This window comes from Arachis ipaensis, chromosome B2, assembly GCF_059453495.1.
Source record: "Arachis ipaensis isolate K30076 ecotype BB chromosome B2, ASM5945349v1, whole genome shotgun sequence".
Taxonomy (NCBI): Eukaryota; Viridiplantae; Streptophyta; class Magnoliopsida; order Fabales; family Fabaceae; genus Arachis; species Arachis ipaensis.
The window spans coordinates 121,460,998-121,481,188 of NC_142437.1; the positions used below are offsets into that span (position 1 = coordinate 121,460,998).

The following is a 20,191-nucleotide window of genomic DNA, read 5'->3' on the forward strand; positions in this document are numbered from 1 at the left end:
TTTCATAACCCCTTCTTCCCCTTTCCTTTTGATGAAACCCTATGCCCAAATGCCAAATCTGAGAGTCTGAGTAGAACCCCCCTAACCCAGCCAGTCTCTGTGCTCTCTCCGTCTCTAGCTCGGCAGTCGGAACTCAGTACTCAGTAGTCCCTCTCTCGTCTCTCCCCTCACCTCGACAGTCGTCACTCTCAGTCTCTCACGGCCTCACCTCGTCGCTCTCTCAATCTCTCACCTCGTCCACTCACATTGGTCGTCGTCGCGGTCCCGTGCCCCTGCGCTCGCTTTGCTGGCGGCAGAAGCAGACGGAACCGCATCTGGTCCCTCAGGTGGTGGTGGTGGTCATCTTCTTGCTTCTCACGGTCTGTCTCGCACCTGGTCTCGATCTCTCCCTTCCCCGCGCTCTTCGTCGCCGGTAATAGAGGCAACGGATCCCAGTGCGCTGGTCTTCGTTGTCGTCTTCTTGCTTCGAGCCTTGCCGTCAGCTTCTCCCTCGTCATCAGCTTCTCCTTCGCCGTCAGATTCCTTCGTGGTTCGTGCAACCCAATTTGGTGAGTTCACGCTGTTCTTTCTGTTTCAATTTTGTTGCTGTATCACTGCACTTTGATTTTGTTGCCAAAATAATTTGTTGCTGAAAGTTGAATGTGTTGCTGAAATTTGTTACTGATTATCATGAACCTATCATAAATGTGGTTGTTGCTGGAAGTAGAATTTGTTTCTGGACAACTGACTTGAGTTGAATTTGTTACTGAACCTTCTTGTTGTGTTGCTTAAAAAATGCTAAATCTTTTGTTACTGTATGTTAAGGGATAAGAGATAACAGAGTTAGTCAATAACAAAATCAGTTTGGTACAGTTAGTTAGGATTTGTTACTCTGATCTCTGATCTTTCTCTTTTCCAACTCTATTATAAATAAAGCCCTTGCATCCCTCTAAGAGGTGTGTAGAATTGATTCATTGATGAAAGAATAAGATGAAGTTAATTCAGTTCACTAGTTTCTTGTACCTCTCTCTTCAAACTCTTCTTTCTCTGTTTCTGATGTTCTGCATAACATCATAATGCAGTGTTTCTTATGGAAGATATAGATACAAATCAAAATGAGGAAAATGTTGATCAAGCTCTAAAATTGTCCTATGAAGATATAGATGTCGATCTTAAAATCACTTGGACTTGATTATCGATTATGTTAACTTTTGCTTGCTCTTGTTTATTTAAATAGAGAAAGTATTTTGTACTAGAAACTAGTTTATTATCTCTTTTTGCATCATTAGTTGTCTAAAAATTAACATCTGATTATTATTATTATGTTTGTAAAGATTTGCATTTTAAGTTTTAATATGTAATTCTGATTTCACTTATATAATTTTATATTTTTTAAATTATGACCGGGTCAACCGGGTGAATCAATGACCCACCGGTTGAACCAGTGATCCAGTGACTCGGTCATATGACCGGGTGGATTGCCGATTCGGTTCTGATAACTATGATTTCAAATGTTTTTTTTTAAAGCTTAGAAACACTTGAATAGCATTTGTTGCAAGGTATTGACTAGGTTCTGAAAACCGGTTCGAACTGGTCGAACCGTATACCAAAGGGAATAATGATTCGGACAGACGCTGAAATCGGAGATTTGAAAAACTGATGTTGGACTTTCAAACCGGCCGGAAACCGGTTGGTTGAACCGAATCGGGATCCGGCTGGTTTTCTAAATTTTGCAAAAAACGCTGTCGTTTTGGATGCTGATGCCCTAGCCAATTACCCAACCCAGCAACCCTAGCTCCACACAACGGCTAAACGCGAACCCATCCCTCCCATGTCCCTCGAGCTCCTCCTTCCTCTCACCCTCATCGATCTCACTCCCTCACCTCCGTCCAGCTCACGCCGCCGTCGTCGAAACGAGCTTCGAAGCCACTGTCGTTATCGTACAGCTCTGTTCCACCATCGTGCAGCTACTGTTTCAGCTTTGAAAACACCGTCACCGGGTTCGCCTCCTACCTCCGTCGCGCAGCTCTGTTCCATCGTCGCCGGCGCCATCTCTGTTCCACCGGTCAGCCCTTCGGTCGTGCCCTTGTCTCCCTCTTGCTCAAGATCTGCCCTGCTCTGTTCTAGGCTTCTAGCTTCTAGGTATTTTTTTTTTAATAATAATTGTTGAATAATTGTTGTTAGTTAATTTGTGAACTTGTTATGGTTTGAATAATTGTTGAATAATTATTGTTAATTAATCTGTGAACCTTGCTGTTGTTACTGGGTTGAATAATTGTTGTTAGTTAATCCGTGAACCCTGCTGTTGTTACTGAATTGAATAATTGTGAATAATTGTTTTTAGTTAATGTGTGAACTTTGCTGTGGGTTGCTGTGATATTGTAATTGGATTAGATTGTATTGGAGGTACCATTTCAACTAACTTACTAGCAGTTTGTTCTATGTTGAATATATATAATGCGAGACTATCACAATCACAACTTGAAGCCCTATGTTATCATATTAGTTCCACTAGTGGCTTAATCAAAGTTTCTTGTTCGTTGGTTCTATGATTATTATCTTAACAAATCTGACTTTCTGTTACTTTAAGTGTCTTCTCCAAGTGTTGAAAGAATAGTTCGGATTCCAACCGACCTGGATCGATTCAAGGACCGGCCTATGTATGTGAATTACTCCATTGTTAATGATTCTGATAATTCATCTGCAGAAGGTGATGGGGTCTTCAGGCTTGAAACCTTTGACATGGAAACTAAGTGTTGCACGTGGGGTATAGCTGATGTGAGAGGCAACAGAGGGAAAGGAAGACCACTGAATAAGAAGCAAAGAGAATGGCGTTTAAGCACTCCCCTTTCATTACGTTTAGTACGGTTGCACTCTAATATTTAAATTAATTATTCCCCCAAAAAAAGTGTTAATGATATCTCCATCTTCATGTGCAAGTCTGTGTAGATAATTAGGGGAACAGTTCACACATATATCCATATTTGTTAAATTTTTGAAACTTGACAAGTTTGAGGTCTTTGTGGATTCACTGGATTGTAATTTCCCTTTTGTGGATGATAAATTACAAAACTGGTGAACAGATATATACTGTATTATGGAATCAATAAGCAAACTTAAAGCAGGAGGATATATATTATTCCATTCCTTAATTTATGACTCAATCTAGAATTAATGGCATGCAGCATTGGTATCAATAATGTTGTGGTTTATGGCGGATTTTGATGATTGATGATAAATTTGGATGTTGGCATTTTAACTTTTTATGATTTATTTGTTTGCGATTTTGATTTATTTGCTGCCTTCTGATTTTGATTTTCTGTGCTTGATTTTGTTTTTTTATTTGCTGAGGTTATTTGTTCATGATGAATTTGTTTGCTGCTTCATGATTTTGGTTTTTGATTTTCTGAGGTTATTTGTTCATGATGAATTTGTTTGCTGCTTCATGATTTTGGTTTTTTATTTTCTGAGGTTATTTGTTCATGATGAATTGATTTTGGTTTTTGATTTGCTGAGGTTATTTGTTCATGATTTTCTGCACCCCCCTCAGCTCTCGTCACTGCCACAGAGAGAAGCTGAATCTCTCTGCCCTGCATCGTTCCGCCGCTCGCGCCGCTCTCTGCACTGCCGCGAGCTCAGCCAGCCACCACCAACTCTGGGCGGCACTACTTCTGCTCTTCTTCCCCTTTCCATTTCCCAGTCTGTCTCTGCTACATTCCAGGTCCCCTGCCTCATTCCTGCTTCCTGCTCTGTTTCTTTACTTTCTTTTATTAATTCTGTTGTTAATTTTAGTTAGATTGTTGATTAATTCTGTTTGTTAGGATAGATAGATATATATGCTGTTAAGTAGCTAGGTTGTGGTTAGAGGATTCTAGGCCTGATAATTGCTCCGTTCTTGATTATCCAACATGGCTTAATACTGCTTGTTTGCTGAATGATGTTGGTGTGATCATTGCTGTGCTGTTTCTGTTTCATGTGACCTGATTCTACCTGCTGCCCTGCTGAACTGTACTTGTGAAATTAAGTTTGATGCTGCCTCTGTACATGCAATCCATGTTTTTCTCATGTTAATTGCAATTTTTGGATTCATGTGCTTATATTTTGCTGCTACTTGCTGCCCAAATTTCTAGAAATTGCTCTGTTTTTAAACTTGCTACTTAAGAGTTGAACGTGGCACTTTTCAAATTCTTAGTATCACTATATTTCTCTTCCTTAATGATCTATGAAGTTGTTTAGTTATAAACTTGATGTTTGAAGTTGTTTGTGAACCTCTAATATTAAGTTATGGATAATTTATTATGTGAAATTTTAAATTTTATTAAGTTAGAAATTATTGAATTTATATATTTAAAATTATTTTTAGTTTTTTTAATAATTTTATTTAATATTTAATTAAACCGGTTGAATCCCGGTTGAACCTCGGTCGAACCATTGAACCAGTGACCTCATCGGTTTATTGACCGGTCCGGTTATCGCAACCTTGGTTTTAACATTGCGCATCTCCTGCTCGTGTCGTCCTCGCGCCCCCTCGCCTCTCTCCCTCCTCGTGTCTCTGCTCGAGCTTTGCCGTCCTTTGGGTGCTCGTCATCGGCGGTCTTACTCCCTATCGAGCCTTATATTCTGCCAGTTTTTTGCATTGTAAACATAAGGAGAAGGACTGTTGCAGTGCCGCTAGCTTCTCCGCGTCACATTCGTGCACTTTCTCCTCCATACTCTTCTCGTTGGAGGACCACCGAAGGTTACTTAATTGGTCGAACGAGCGGTTAACTGGTAAATCGACTGAACCGGACCGGTTTTTAATCTCCCGGTTCGCTACCCAAAAAAAAATATAAAAAAAAAACCGTCAGCCCAGATGCCAAATCACCCGTCCCCCTCCCCCTTGAATCTCTCACAGACGCTGAAACGCCCAAAGCTCCACTCACCAACCCTAACCCTATCAGAGCAAATCAGCAAAAGGTTGGCTCGTCCTCGTCGTTGGCCGCCCTGTCCTTGTTGTCGAGCTCGTGTCTGTCTTTGCCTGTGGAAGGTCTGTTGCTTCTCCTCGACCTTCTTCTCCTCGGCGTCGCACGGATCTATTTCCGTCGCCCTGTCCCTCTTCGAGCTCTCTCTGTCTCTTTCTCACTGCGACGTCTCTCTCTGCTCGGTGGTGGAGTATTCGCCGTGCCGTCACCTCCCTTTCTCCCTCACTGCCGGTAACCGCTGCCTCAATTTAACAAATCCTAAACTCTCGCACTTTTGTGGACAATTATTACAGAGTTTTATTCTGGTGCCCGGAGGGTGCATGGCCTTGTAACTCTTGGTCTCTCTCACTTTATTTGTCGCTAGTTATATCATCTCTATCCTTTCTATATCCCCTACCCTCGCCATGAAAGTTTTCGCTCTAACTTGCTTTCTTGCACTCCAAATTGTCTGCAATTGATTGAGAAAGCAATTTATATCAGTTTATTGTATTTTGTATGTGTCCTTGAATCACAGAAATCTTATTCAGAAAGCATGCAATTGATTGAGTAACTATTGAGTAATTATTGAGTAGCTATGGTGCTTCACTGCATTGTTAAATTTTGTTAATTTTATTGATTCTGATTTCTGAGTTGTTGATTGCTGGTTTTTTTAATTCTGAGTTATTGATGGTGCTATGGTGGTACTGATTTGTTTATTCTGAACTTAGGGAGAATAATGTTGTGTCTGCTTCTGTTGTTAAGTTTTTGGTTTTTATAATTTTTCATGAAACTGGAATAGTTGTTGATGGTTGATTTGAATAATTTTGTTGATGGTGTTTCACTGCTCTCTTAAATTTTGATGGATGATAGTTGATGGTGGTTTTATTAAATTTTTTGAAGTAATTTTGTTGTTGATTGATATTGTTTTTTAAATATTTTAAATTATATATTAAATTTTTAATAATTTTACTTTATATTTAATTAAACCGGTATGACCGATTTAGTTCTTGCAACCTTGATGAAATGTAATGGACTAATTGCTTGGTTATGAATTTACGATGAGACTTGAATTTGTCAATTTGTTGAATGAGAAGTTTGCTAATTACTAATTTAGTTATCCTGTCGATTGCTGATTTTGGGTTGGTTTGCTAATTTTGAATTGGAAAGAAAATGTTATTTTGTGGTTATGATATTATGATTCTACTAATATAAATAATAGGGATGCACCTTATTTTCAATTTTAATTAGGAGGGCCCTGAAATTACCATTGTTAGAATTGATTGTTAATTGTCTCTAATTAATTGTTGATTGTTAATAGGCTTCGTTGCTACAATGTGATTGTTAATTGCCTAATTGGAATTGATTCTGGACCACGATGAACCATATCGCAACTTCGAACCATTTGTCACATTCATTCTTGTCTCAATAGACCAAATCACATGCTCACAAGACTTATTCATCGTCGTGGTCCATTGATTTCGTCTTTACAACAACTACAATGTCTTTCTCTTCTCCACCGAACCTTCTCCCTGTGGTCCATGAAGAAAGATCCAGACCTCGAATCCGTGCTCTCCCGCAACCGCCGCTGGATTGTCAACAACCAGATCAAGAACATCATCCTCCGCTATCCAAACCAAGAGATCCCCATTGCATCCCTTCAGAAGAAGTTGAAAACCCTTGACCTCAAAGGCAAAGCCCTCAACTGGCTCCACAAGTACCCTTCCTGCTTCGATGTTACTTTCACCGGCGATGAACACCGCTGTCACCTCTCCAAGCGCATGATGAGCCTTGTCGAAGAGGAGGAATCTGTTAGGGAGTCTCAAGAAAATGCTTTCGTTTGCAGGTTAGCAAAATTACTTATGATGAGCGTCAACAAGAGGATTAATGTTCTGAAAATCAATGAGCTGAAAAGGAATTTAGGATTTCCCGATGATTACGTGATTAGGATTGTTGCAAAGTACCCAAATTTGTTCCGTGTTGTTAATGAGGGTGGGAGGAGGAGCTCTATGGAGATTGAATTGATTCACTGGGACCCTGAATTTGCTGTATCCACAGTGGAGGTTGCAGCCAGGAGGAGCGGCAATACAAGGCCAACATTCTCGTGTTCTTTGCCTTTCAGTTGGGTGAAATCATGGGAGAGATTCCGTGAATTCGATTTGGTTCCTTACTTTTCGCCTTACATGGACCATAGGGAATTGGTGGAGGGATCGAAAGAGATGGAGAAGAGGAATGTGGGATTGGTACATGAGGTGTTGTCTTTGACTCTTTGGAAGAAAGCCTCAATAGTGAAGTTGGGTCATTTTAGGAGAGAGTTTGCTTTGCCTGATAGGTTGAATGTGTTGTTGCTCAAGCACCCTGGGATTTTCTATGTTTCCAACAAATATCAGATTTACACAGTTCTTCTTAGGGAGGCGTATGTTGGGTCTGAACTTGTTGAAAAGGATCCTTTGGTTGTTGTGAAGGAGAAATTTGGGGAACTGATGCAGGAAGGGCTTCATGAGTACAATCAGAGGCGGCGTCTCATAAATATGGAGAAGAGGAGGAAGAAAGGTGTTCCTTTGGCTAGAGTAGATGAAGTAAGGTGTAGGAGGAGAAGAAGCGAAAATGCTGACTCAGATGATGATAAGGATGGAAACAATAAGCCGGGAGGTTTGTTTGACCCCGAGGAAAGGAAACGGTTTTATAAAGTTCTGTTTGATGATGATACTTCATGAAATTCTGAGCAGTGTGTGTGTGATAATCTAGTTTGTGCATTTGGTTTATATAAATTTGATATCAACACTTCCCTCCCTGCTACATATGCATACATACACATGGACGCACATATGGATTGAACCTTTTTTTTTTTTTTGGATTGAAATGTCCCTTAAATTGGCGTTTTGACTTTTTCAGTTTTCTGAATTAAATTTTGGTGTGGCTGGGTTGTGTTTACTTTTGCCTTATTGCTGATGATTCAACAGCATGTGTAAGCTGTACTTTCTATATATTAGAAGAGAGACTGAGCGCATAGTCCAGTTAAAACCTACATAACTCTAATATAAGATTCCTGCATCATTTCTCTTCATAGTTGCTGTTGAGTTAAAATAGAAAACCTTATCTTCCCATGTTCTTTGTTATTTTCTTTGGATAATGGTCAATGGTGATTGCCCAATGATGCACAATTCAAAATGTATTGAGCAGTTTTGCTGTGGTGTTAAGTTCATCACTTGCCTTCCACCATTTCTCTCTCTCTCTCTCTCTCTCTCTCTCTCTCTCTCTCTCTCTCTCTCTCCTCACATGCATGCATATATACATACACATACATATATTTGGCAATGATGATGATTATGATTCTGATCCTTTGGAAGGCTTTTGATGAACACCACTGGCTATGGAACGGTCTATGATTAGTTCTAAGCTATGAGATCTGAGGGCACTCCTATGTTTTATACTTTTACCTTCTGTTGCCTGCTATTTGAGCTAGTTGGTTAGATTTGATTGTTTATATAGTAGTTTTGGGGTCATGTTTCTAAGGGAAAATTAGTGACTTAATTTATGAATGATGATGCGCCGCACTGAGCTCTAAGTTACTTTTATTAATTGACTGCATAATTAATAGTGAGGGTTTAGATTGGCTTTATTTAGAGGAAGAAAGTACCCTTTTTTATTTAAGAAAACTTTGCAAAATTTTAAGAGCATTTGGATACAATTTTATTTGCCACATGCTTTGATCTGCAACTTCAAATTTTAAAGAATTGAATTTTGAGAAATTGTTCCAAATTAGTCCCTCCCTCCCCCCTTTCCCTCTTCTTTTATTTATTTGTTTATTTTTTTTTTAATTCTGCCCAATGATGGACAGACAATCTCCTGGCTAACAGGTTTTGTTCATAGCTAGAGCTGCACCAATCTCTCTCTCTCTCTCTCTCTCTCTCTCTCTCTCTCTCTCTCTCTCTCTCTCTCTCTCTCTCTCTCTCTCGATAACTTTGAGAACTGCGATCTTTCATAATTATTTATTTATTTATTTATTTATTTCTTCCTCATGGTGCAAGAAGTCTGTGAATAAAGCTAGTGGCATAAGCTTTAGCTGATTTCTAGCTAGCTATATGAGATCTGAGGGCTCTGTTTTTCTGTTAGTTTTTCTGGCTAAGTGATTATATAAGTTTGCTTCCTTTTTTGGTGGCTATCTTTGATTTTTATTGATGTCATCTTCTTTAGTTACTGTTTTTTTCATTTTCTCGGTACTGTAAGTGCTACTGCTACTTCACGCAGTGCTATGTGAACTTACATTTCTGTATGCTGTGATGTTGTATGGTTTAGGCCTTTAGGGTGATGTTCTAGCTTCAATTCAGTTCTGCCCTGTCCTGCTCTATTAATATAACAACTACAATACTTCAGAAGTTTTCCTTTGTATTTAGTTTCACTAATTGCATAGGATAATGTCTGCATTGATGAAGCTTTTATTTTCCTTCTGAATCATAAATTTTGATTGTTTTAGTTTGCATTTTATACACATGCATAGTTAACTGCAAAATTTTTCTTTTCCCCTTTATCACGCATTATAATAATTTTGCCAAATGATAGAACATGTTTACTAATGAACAACTCTATGAATATTCTTCATGACTAGACATATATCACCTCCATTACCATCACTATGAAAAGATATTAATATTAAATAAATTCATATATAATAATAATACACAATATATAATTTAGGATTATATTAATTTGTAAAATTACTTAATACAAAAAAAAAAAACATAACTAAGCTTTATAGTTTACGATTTAATTATTATTTTAATAATTAATATAAATCATTAATTAAATTAAAATATAATTATTTAATATAATTAATTATTATAATTATTACTAAATTAATTATTATTTAAATTAACCAATTCAACAAAAAAATTATTTTGTAAAATATAAAAATTAAATTTATTTTTTGATGTAAGTAAATTTAATTAATTATAATTTAATATAATAATATAAATAATATTTAATATTAATTATGATATAAATAATTAATATAAATTATTAATTAAATAAAATTTAATTATTTAATCTAATTAATTATAATTTAATTACTTAATTATTATTTAAATAATTAATATAAATTATTAATTAAATAAAAATTTAATTATTTAATATACCTATTTAACTAATTAACATTATATATAATTATTTATTTTTTAAATAACTTACCAAATAGCAAGTGTTGATTGGATCACAGAAATCCCCATTCAGAAGGACTTTCCCTTGTTAGAATTCGTGTGGGAATTCACTTTCTTCTCACTCCAACGCATAAATTTTTTTTCCCTGACATAACAATAACTGGACTCCAATTTTTTCTGCCGTTGGAGATGTTATACTATAACAAATATTAAAGAGTATAATAAAATAATTACTTATTAATATTTTTTTATCGAGCTCGTTACTATTTTTGTTATACTTTCAGCGTATACAATATTTTATTATTCTATGTTATACCATATTTTTATTATACTATAAAAATTATTAATAAGTACAATAAATATATTAGTAAGTACTATAAAAAATATTATTGAATAATTATTTTATTATACTCATTAATATTTTTTTATAGTAACATTTAAATATGGTATAAAAAGGAGGATTAAAAATAAATATAGTATAGTAATATTATTTATTTGTTTTGAAAATTAAAAAATTATTTTAATTCATTTAGATAATTTTTTCATTATAGTAGTCTTTTATAATTAAATTTAAATTTTGAATTTTTAATATTAATAAATAAAATTAATTATAAAAATAACAAAATTTAAATCCAAAAAATTATTTTTAAAAGAGACATCTTGAAATGAATATTAATTTTAGTAGATGGGTATTTGACAATATTTTTCAAAAGGGAAAAATGAAAATTATTATTCTACATTCTAAAATAAAATTTATTTTTATTTTAAAATTTTAATACATTAATAGTTTAATATATCTAAATGTATAAATCTCATATTTCTTAATATCTAAATGTATAAGCCTCATATTTCTTAAAAATATTGTTAATAGAATGTTTATACGTACGGATATCTAAAAAATAATTGATACATAGAAAAAAATATTGTTTAAATTTATCTCATAAAACTTGTTTTATATACTACACTTTTTTTTCATCTATAGCATCATGATTTTAAAAATTAATTATATTATAACATACTATTTAATTAGGATATATATAAATATATATTTGGAACAAAATTAATATTTTTTAAAGTGTTATTTCAAATTAATTTGTCAAAAGATACTTTGAAAAAAAAGAGATATTAAAAACAAATTTAGATGTGTTGAGGTATTGCCTAATTTTTTTTAATATTTTATTAGAGATGTTTATTTTTGGTAATTAGTTGAATGTAATTTTAGATTTTTATAGTTAAAACTAAATTTAAAAATAATTTTAAGTAAGTAGTCACAAATCAATAAGTAGAATAGTGTTATATTATCGTCAGATTTGTAACTAGGGTTGTTGCTTCTAATGTTTAATCCATGAAGTTAGGGTGTAATCGGATTGGCTTGGATTGAGTTTGGAAGAAATTGAAAACTGACCTGATTAAATTTGATCGTTTTGAAATAAATCAGATAAATATGTTTTTGTGACTAAATCTGAACCGATCATATCAGTTTGCATTGATTTGAATACTGAATTAGAATTGGATTTTTAAAAACAACAAAAAAGAAAAAAATTTGCAACGAAGAAAAATAAGAATAAACCAATTCTATTACATCCTAACTTCATAGATTAAACATTTGAAACAACAACTCTAGTTATGAATCTGACGATAATGTAACACTATTCTGCTAAAAAAAATTATGCAGTACCTCAATGTTCAATACATCTAAATTTATTTTTAATATCTCTTTTTTCTTTTAAAGTATCTTTTGACAAATTAATTTAAAATAACACTTTAAAAAATATTAATTCTATTCCTTATATATATCCTAATTAAATGGTATGTTATAATATAGTTAATTTTTAAAATCATGATGCTATAGATGAAAAAAAAAGTAATATATAAACAAATTTTATGAGATAAATTACAATATCAAATAAATAATTAAAATAAATAAAAATAAAAGTTATTAATTAATTAGAATTTATAAACGAATTTAATAATTTTAATAATTTATATACCAATAGAACATGTTAAATTTTTAATAGTAAGTCATAAGAGAAAAACTCAATAATAATCATAATTGTTATTTTATTAAAAATATATTTTAGAGGATATAATTAATGTATTTATAGTTTTAAAAAAAATATATTAATTGTTTAATGATCTTATCAATGTACATTAAAAGTTACATTCATAAAATATTCTCTCAAATATTACACCAATGTATGTTATAGTATTAATAATTAATAATAGAAAAGAGTTTTAAAACTCCAAACAATTAAGAAGTATTGTAACATCCCTGTTCCACTCATATAAATAGATCAAGTTTCAAGTTTTAGATACACTCACATCATATTGTCTTAGTATCTTTACTTACATGATTTAAGGAAATGGAGGATCAAAATGCAATGGTGGAAACAATTGTGAAGTTCACTTGGACCATTCACAAATTCTATAAACTGAACTGCAGGGAGCTCTATCTGACACATTCTTCGCTGGCTCTCATACATGGCACGTTGTGTTTGCAATCAGGTACGGATCCAGTAACAACAATGAGGGGCACTTGCCTGACTGCGTTTTCAATTTTTTTTTTTAAAATAATTATATATGATGTGTCTTTATTTAAAATTTTAAATAATTTTACTATGAATAAATTAAATTTAATTGGCTAAAGTTCTAAATTTTTTTCTTATTTTGACTATTATTTAACCTAATCAAATTTAATGTTTTTGCCGGTACTCCTTTATTCCCTCTTCTTATTTTTATATTTTTAACAATTTTTTTTTGTTCTTTGTCTAGCGATTATATTTTTTTATCCAAAGATAAATTTCAAATTTTCTATGTTTCTTTTATATAGTTCTCTATGACTATGTATCTTTCAACTTCATTGTTTTTCTTTTTAAAAATTTCAACTGCAAATTTTAATTCAAACAATTATAGTTTATGTATTAATATAATATTTTATTCTCTTCATGATTTTATATATTATATAATTTTCAATTTATTCATCCTTATTATTTTTTTTTATCTTTTGTTCTTGTTGCTGCATCACTGCACTTTGATTTTGTTGCCAAAATAATTTATTGCTGAAGATTGAATGTGTTGCTGAAATTCGTTACTGATTATCATGAACCTTGAATTTGTTGATGAATTCTCCCTGTTCTTTCTGTTTCAATTTTCTTTCTTTTTTTTCGTTGTTACCTGACAGTTATCATAGTTTAAGTTTTTGTTGCTGCCTGAAAGTTATCATAGTTATCATAGCTGAATTTGTTGCTAGAATTTTAGAAGTAGAATTTGTTGTCAGCTGTAAGTTGAATTTGATGCTGAACCTATCATAAATGTGGCTATTGCTGGAAGTAGAATTTGTTGTTGGATAACTGAGTTGAGTTGAATTTGTAACTGAACCTTGTTGTTGTGTTGCTTAAAAAATGCTAAATCTTCTGTTGGTGAATGTTAAGGGATAAGAGATAAGAGAGTTGGTCAATAACAAAATTAGTTTGGTATAGTTAGTTAGGGTTTATTATTCTGATCTCTGATATTTCTCTTTTCCAACTCTATTATAAATGAAGCTCTTGCATCCCTCTAAGAGGTGTGTAGAATTGATTTATTGATGGAAGAATAAGATAAAGTTAATTCAGTTCCCTAGTTTTTCGTACCTCTCTCTTCAAACTCTTCTTTCTCTGATGTTCTGCATAATGCAGTGTTTCTTATGGAAGATATAGATGCAAGTCAAAACGAGAAAAATGTTGATCAAGCTCCAAATTATTCCTATGAAGTTATAGATGCCGATTTTAAGATCACTTGGACTTGATTTATTGATTGTGTTATCTTTTGCTTGCTCTTGTTTATTTAAATGGAAAAAGTATTTTGTACTAGAAACTAGTTTATTATTTCTTTTTGCATCATTAGTTATGTCTAAAAATTAATATTTAATTATTATGTTTGTAAAGACTTGCATTTTAAATTAATATACGCAATTTAAATTTCATTTGTCTAATTTTATATTTTTTTTAAATTACGATCGGATCAACTGGGTGAATTAGTGATCCACCGGTTGAACTAGTGACCTGGTCATATGACCGGATTGATTGTCGGTTCGGTTCTGATAACCATGCCCTCATGTTCACTTGGGTTGTCAGACTTAACGGAAAAAAGACCTAACGGAAAAAAAGTCAAACGTGATTCTCGTTGTATTGACCTGGTTGATACGGATGCACTCCCGTTGTTTTGACTTGGTTGGTACGGATGTACACCTGAAAAATTTTAAAATGGAATAAATTAAATTTAAATATTGGTATGTCCAAATTTCAAAGAGATAAGAGATTTAAATGTATTTTTAAATTTTAAGAGATTTAAACGTTCGTGCACCAAAAAATCAAAAATCGATTTGTAAACTTTTTTTAAAAGCTTACAAATACTTAAGTAGTGTTTGTGGTGAGATATTGTGATAAAAATATTAAAATTTAAATAAATTTCTGCCCAAAATACTATTTTAAATTTATAAATTCCAAGTTTACCATTTTGCTATTTCTATTAGGGCATCCTCTGTTCTTCTCACCTCCCTCTCCTCTCAATCACAGGTCACCATCGAAGAGCTCCAGTTGAAGCCAGGCCCCTGTCGTCGCCGCCAGTACCACCACCGCGTCGCTGTTGTCGGACCACCGTGACCAAGGTTAGTCGCAGTCACACCTTCATCTTCGTAGGCACGTTTTTCAGTTCGTGTATCCTTGTCTAGCCTCTGTTTCTCTTCTCTTCTCCATGTTCACGTTTCTGTTGTCGTCTCTTCTCTTCTCTTTCGCAGCTTGTCTTCTCTTTCGCGTTCGTGTATATTTTTTTGTTGCAGTTTTATATGAAATTGTATGGAGTTATATGATTTTTTATTGAAAAGTTCACCTGCTCTGATGAAGTTTTTGTATATTTCAGCGTGTTCTGCAGCTTGTCTTCTCTTTTGCATTTGTGTTCTCTGTATTTGAGTATGTGATTAATTGTATATTTGACTGTGTTTGAGTATTCTCAATTTGGGTGGACTTCAATTTGAGTTAAATCTGTTACACAAATGCTTGCTATTTGCTATTTGCTATTTGCTATTTGCTATTTGCTGCTGCTATGAATAATATGTCCAGCTACCCCTGTTATATTAGATTATTTTTTAGTTGATGTTTCATTGTATTGTATTTTATTTTTCACATAGATGATAGTAATGACATAACCATTCATTGGTGCTTGTATGAGTGTTATGAATTATACTTTCAGTAGAGTTAATTGATTATTTATGCTTATTTTGACTGAAATGATCATTTTGATATGAAGGAATGGAGCATTCGGAAATTGTTAAACGATGAATAAAAATTCAAGATTGGTGAGAAGCTTGAACAATTTGGATGAGATTATCAACTAAACCCAAGCTTATCAACGTGGTTGCAGCCGCAGCCATCGCAACAGCGCCTCCTCCAGCTCCGGCGTCAATACTAGCCTCTGCTCAGCCACATCGGTTCTTCAGTGTTCCTTTAAACTGTACAAACATGTTCTCTTTCTTATTCCTCTCTCTCTCTCATCTTACTCAGGCTTTTGCAGATGTTTCTAATTCTCCACTATAACCCTTCTTCCTAGGCTTAGATTAGATGAGTTTTGCTACACAAATCCTCAGCATTTCGCGTAAATCCTTTCAATTTATAAAACGGTTTTCATTTCTCGCAACCCCTACGCTTCCTTCACAGCCCTCCACCACCTCCAACCTCTTAACAGTCAAGAAGGAACAAAGCGGCGTCGTTTCAGTTCCGAGGACACCATTTTTCCAGAAGCTTCCTTTGCGCGACTTATACCGTCGGATCTTCACGGCTCCTGAATCGACGTCCTTGGTGATTTCGATAATCGAGAAGTGGATTAGAGATGGCGGAACTGTTAACTACAACAGACTCCTATCTGTTATCAGGAAACTCAGATCACGCAGAAGATATAGAAACGCCCTCGAGGTATTGCTTTTGCTACTACTAATTACTTTTAATAGTTAATTAAATTATTTAAATTTGTGGGTTTTTTTTCCCTTCTATTCAATCATAGTATAGGATGAATTTTGATCTAGTTGCATATCCAATTGGTGCGAATATACAAGAAATTTGAACATTATTAGTGAGATTTGAATTAGAAGAATTAGACATTACAATTTTGAAAGTGTTCACTGGGGTGTGTTTTGAAGGTCTAACCTTTGTTAAAAATGACTAATGAATTGCATTTTAGGGTGTCATTTCTCAGTGTTCAGTTGACAATTTTGTTCAACGATAGAAGAATGGTATATCTCTGTTTTTGATTCCCTGGGAGTTGTGGGTCGATTTGATTTTGTGACTAAGATTTGAAATAATGCTTCTTTCTCTCAAGTTTTGGGGTCTTTCTATAGCCTTATCTTTATTCTTCTGCTATTACAGCAACAAACTTTGCATGTCGGTAGGTGTGTTGGCTTTTTTATGCCTTTTCATTTACCTTCTATTGAGTAACATGAATCATCTCTACAGGTATCGTCATGGATGTTTGAGAAAGGGTTTTCCAAACATAAATCTGGAGATCTTGCGATAAGACTAGACTTGATTGGGAAAGTTAATGGACTAGAAGAAGCAGAATTCTATTTTAATAGCATTCCAAAGTACTTACAAACTGGAGAATGTTACAGCTCTCTTCTTAATTGCTGTGCTCATGCTAGGGATGTGGCTAGTGCAGAGCGCATCATGGAGAAGATGAGAGCTTCGGGTTTTGCAAGGTCGATTTTGTCAAGAAATGTTTTGCTTAATCTCTACTATCAAACACAGAACTATGACAAATTGGAAAATTTGGTATGTGAAATGCAAGAAGAGGGTATTAATTTCAATAGCTATACATTTGGTACCCTGATAAGTGCTTACGCTGCCACTTCTAATACGGAGGGAATTGACAAGCTTCTCGCACAGTTAGAGCATAATTGGATTCAGTACTGGCATTTAGATTGGACTGTTTATGCTATTGCAGCCAATTGTTATAGGAAACAAGGACTCTTTGATAAAGCTTTTAATGTCTTAAAGAAATCAGAGAGGCTCATAACTAACAAAAAGAGGAGAGTGGCCCTTACTTTCCTTATGACTCGATATGCAGCAATAGGCAAGAAAGAAGAAGTGATGAGGTTATGGAAAATTTTAACAACGGATGGGAAGTTATACAGTAGAGCTTATTTAGCTGTAATTGCTTCAGTTCTTAAGTTTGATGACTTTGAAAGTGCTGAGAATATATTTAAGAATTGGGAATCTAAAAATCTGGGTTTTGATATTCGGATTCCAAACTTGATTATTGGAGCTTACAGCAAGAAGGGCAATATGGAGGCAGCTGAATCTATTGTTGATTGGACAATCATAAACAACGGAGAGCCAAATTCAAAGACTTGGTCCTATCTCTCATGTGGGTATATTGAACAAGGTAATTTTTCAATGGCTATTGAATATATCAAAGAAGCCATTTCTGTCTGTGAAGTGGGGCATCACTGGATGCAATTTTGGGAATCTTTGGCTGCCATTTTTGAATACTTGAAAAGTAAAGGAGATATGGAGGAAGTAGAGGAGTTGGTACGGTTAATTAGGAGCAAGGATCTTGTCTCCCTTGACGTTCACAAGAAGTTGATGAATTGGATTAAGGATGTTGAATCAAATGTGCATGTAATTGATGTGTTCTGTAGAGATTCACATAAACAAACAAATGTAATTTCAAAAGCCAAAGGAATACAGATGCAGCAATGATAAGCAATTCTTGCCATAGGTCTTGCATTTGTTGTACACATTTTTGTATATGTAGGTTAGGATTACTAATTTAACCTAATGGCTTGCTGTCATTCAAGATCTATGGATGCATGTGTGTAAAATGCAGGTTATTTTTCGTATAAACTCTTAAATTGATAGAGTTATCCATTTCAAATAACACTGAAACTTAAATATGTACGTGTTGAATATGATTTCCGACCAAAAAAGGTGTTGAATATCATTATAGAAACAGGAAACATGATAAGGAATTGAATCCATATAAAATTTGTTAACTAGTGACATTTTGCATTTTTGTTAAGAGTAGTTTACCATGAGAAGGGGTTTCTGTGGGGAAAAAAAAACGGTTTCAGATGTTTTAAAAAAAATGCTTTGTTCAAATTTTGACAAAAACCGAAAAAAAGAAAACCCTCTTTACAACTCTACGACTACGGGGCTACGTTCGTTTTCACAGAGAGATTCACCTTAAAAAAAAAAAAGTAGATAATTTAAATCTTGAACCGTATTTTATTTAAGAAGAAGTATAGGGAGCCAACGAAGTATCTGTACAATGTATACGATGGGAGTTTAGAAATGTTCAATTCAGTAAGATATCAGATGTTTATTATTTATGGTACTTGAATGGTTATTCTGGATAGTATGTGTATGGTTATTCTGGATAGTATGTGTATATTGTGTTTGAGAAATTAGTAATATTTTATTCTAGATGTTTATTTTTTAATTAATATTAGGAAAAATAAATAGCCCATTGTACACATTGTACAAATACTCCATTGGCTATTTATTTGACTTAATATGAGTTAAAAAAATGAATATCCAGGATAAAATACTACTAATTTCTCAAACACAATACACTCATACTATCCAGAATAACCATCCGGATACTAGGATAATAAATATCTGATATCTTACTGAATCGAACATTCCTAAACCCCCATTGTACACATTGTACAAATACTCCATTGGCTCTCTATACTTCCTCGTAAAAAAAAAAGCAAAAAATGGGAAAAAGAAAGAAAAAGACAGTTGCCATTGTAATTTATTTTTGGGAAATATTTTTTTTATTTTTAATTAAAAAAATCTGTTAAATATGGCTTATTTCAGTGTATCTGTCTATTTTTAGAGACGATAATAATGGTTGCCATTGTTACATATGATTTATTTTTTTTAATTTATAATTAAAAGAAATTCTTGAAGAAGTCATTATTATTGTTTGTGTATTTTTGTGTACTCCTATATACTGTTTGTAGATCTATATACTCTTTTAGAGACGATGATATAAATTAAAAAACTTGCATTTTGAAAACTTTAAAGGGGAGTTCGGGGGAGGGTAAAGCGAACTTGCTATTTTTTATAGAGTTCGTCGGGACAAAAACGATCGTATTTGAAAAGTTAAAGTCCAAAAATCATGTTTAAGAAAATAATAAAATTTTTTATTTTATTTAAAAAAAAAACATCCTTCTTTAGTTCTAATGACTATGTTTGGTTGATATCTCAAAATAATAAAAATATAGACACAAATACATGTAAATACATAGACTCAGAAAAATACTTAATTTTTTATCTTGTTTGATAATTTAGATACAACAGAATATACAATTCAATTTTACTAAAATGTCAATTTTATTCTCACCATTCTTCTCCATCACTATTTTTGCCCAATTCCTCTTTTAGAGTTATCATCAACATTAATACCACTGTAATCTTCAACCAAATACAAAAGCAACAATATGCCAATATAAATTAAATTTAATAAAATCAACAAAATTTTTAATTTGTCGCATATTGTAAAATAAGATACACAGATTTAATTTTTTTAATAAAACATTTAATAAAGGGAGAATAGAAGAAGAAAAGATTGGAGACGTTCTTTTTGGAAAGGATGTGGAGAGAAGCGCCGTCAAATCTTGAAGCCGCCGGCGGATCTGGATGACGATGGATCTGGACTCCCGTAGCTCGAATCCTTCGAGAGAGAAGGAGGAACAGATGCAGCGGTTCTTGATGGAGGAGAAATGGCAATCGACGGCAAAAAAATGAATGCAGTTCTGACTATCCGAGGAAGAAGACAAGGCAGAGAGAAGGCACAGTGGGCAAAGATGAAGAGTGGAAGAGAGGAGTGCTGGACGCTGAGAAGAGGAAGAGGGAGAGGCAGCGATCAACAGTGGGGGTGAGAAAGGATAGAGGATGGAGATGCTAGGAATAATGAGAAGTTGCAGAGAGGGAAGCGATGCATGAGAGAAGAACTGGAGATAGATTTGGGAGGATGGGGGATGAATTTGAAATTTTAAAAATTAAACAAGGGTAAAATTGTAAAAGATTAGTGTCTCGTAAATTATGTTTTAGTGTCTCAATTATTAGGAGGTACACAAATTTA

General features: G+C 33.7%; 2 protein-coding genes across 10 annotated transcripts; both read left to right on the top strand.

Moving 5' to 3' along the window:
• Positions 1–20: 20 nt before the first annotated feature.
• Positions 21–8,196, top strand: LOC107626211 (protein WHAT'S THIS FACTOR 1 homolog, chloroplastic). 9 transcript variants are annotated; one of them, XM_021116530.2, is made up of 4 exons: positions 34–548; positions 1,526–2,121; positions 3,530–3,700; positions 6,238–7,850. In XM_021116530.2, exon 4 carries the CDS (start codon positions 6,359–6,361, stop codon positions 7,631–7,633), a length of 1,275 nt encoding a protein of 424 aa, XP_020972189.1. In that variant the 5' UTR covers positions 34–548; positions 1,526–2,121; positions 3,530–3,700; positions 6,238–6,358; the 3' UTR covers positions 7,634–7,850. The 9 variants fall into 9 exon arrangements, 8 of the variants coding, with proteins under 8 accessions (XP_016184526.1, XP_016184520.1, XP_020972189.1 ...); XM_088504151.1 differs by lacking the exon at positions 1,526–2,121 and adding an exon at positions 2,687–2,841 and having other exon boundaries at positions 55–548; XM_088504152.1 differs by having other exon boundaries at positions 59–548; positions 1,539–2,121.
• A 6,368-nt stretch (positions 8,197–14,564) lies between these two features.
• Positions 14,565–17,994, top strand: LOC107626213 (pentatricopeptide repeat-containing protein At2g20710, mitochondrial). The gene is made up of 3 exons (XM_016329042.3): positions 14,565–14,717; positions 15,356–16,017; positions 16,555–17,994. Exons 2-3 carry the CDS (start codon positions 15,667–15,669, stop codon positions 17,797–17,799), a joined length of 1,596 nt encoding a protein of 531 aa, XP_016184528.2. The 5' UTR covers positions 14,565–14,717; positions 15,356–15,666; the 3' UTR covers positions 17,800–17,994.
• Positions 17,995–20,191: the final 2,197 nt, after the last annotated feature.

Excerpts from the sequence above, each read along its gene's own strand:
- LOC107626211 (XM_016329040.3), top strand. The coding sequence starts at position 6,359 with ATGCTCACAAGACTTATTCATCGTCGTGGTCCATTGATTTCGTCTTTA.
- LOC107626213 (XM_016329042.3), top strand. The coding sequence starts at position 15,667 with ATGAGTTTTGCTACACAAATCCTCAGCATTTCGCGTAAATCCTTTCAA. Across the intron at positions 16,018-16,554 it reads GATATAGAAACGCCCTCGAG|GTATCGTCATGGATGTTTGA; the intron begins GTATTGCTTTTG and ends TCATCTCTACAG.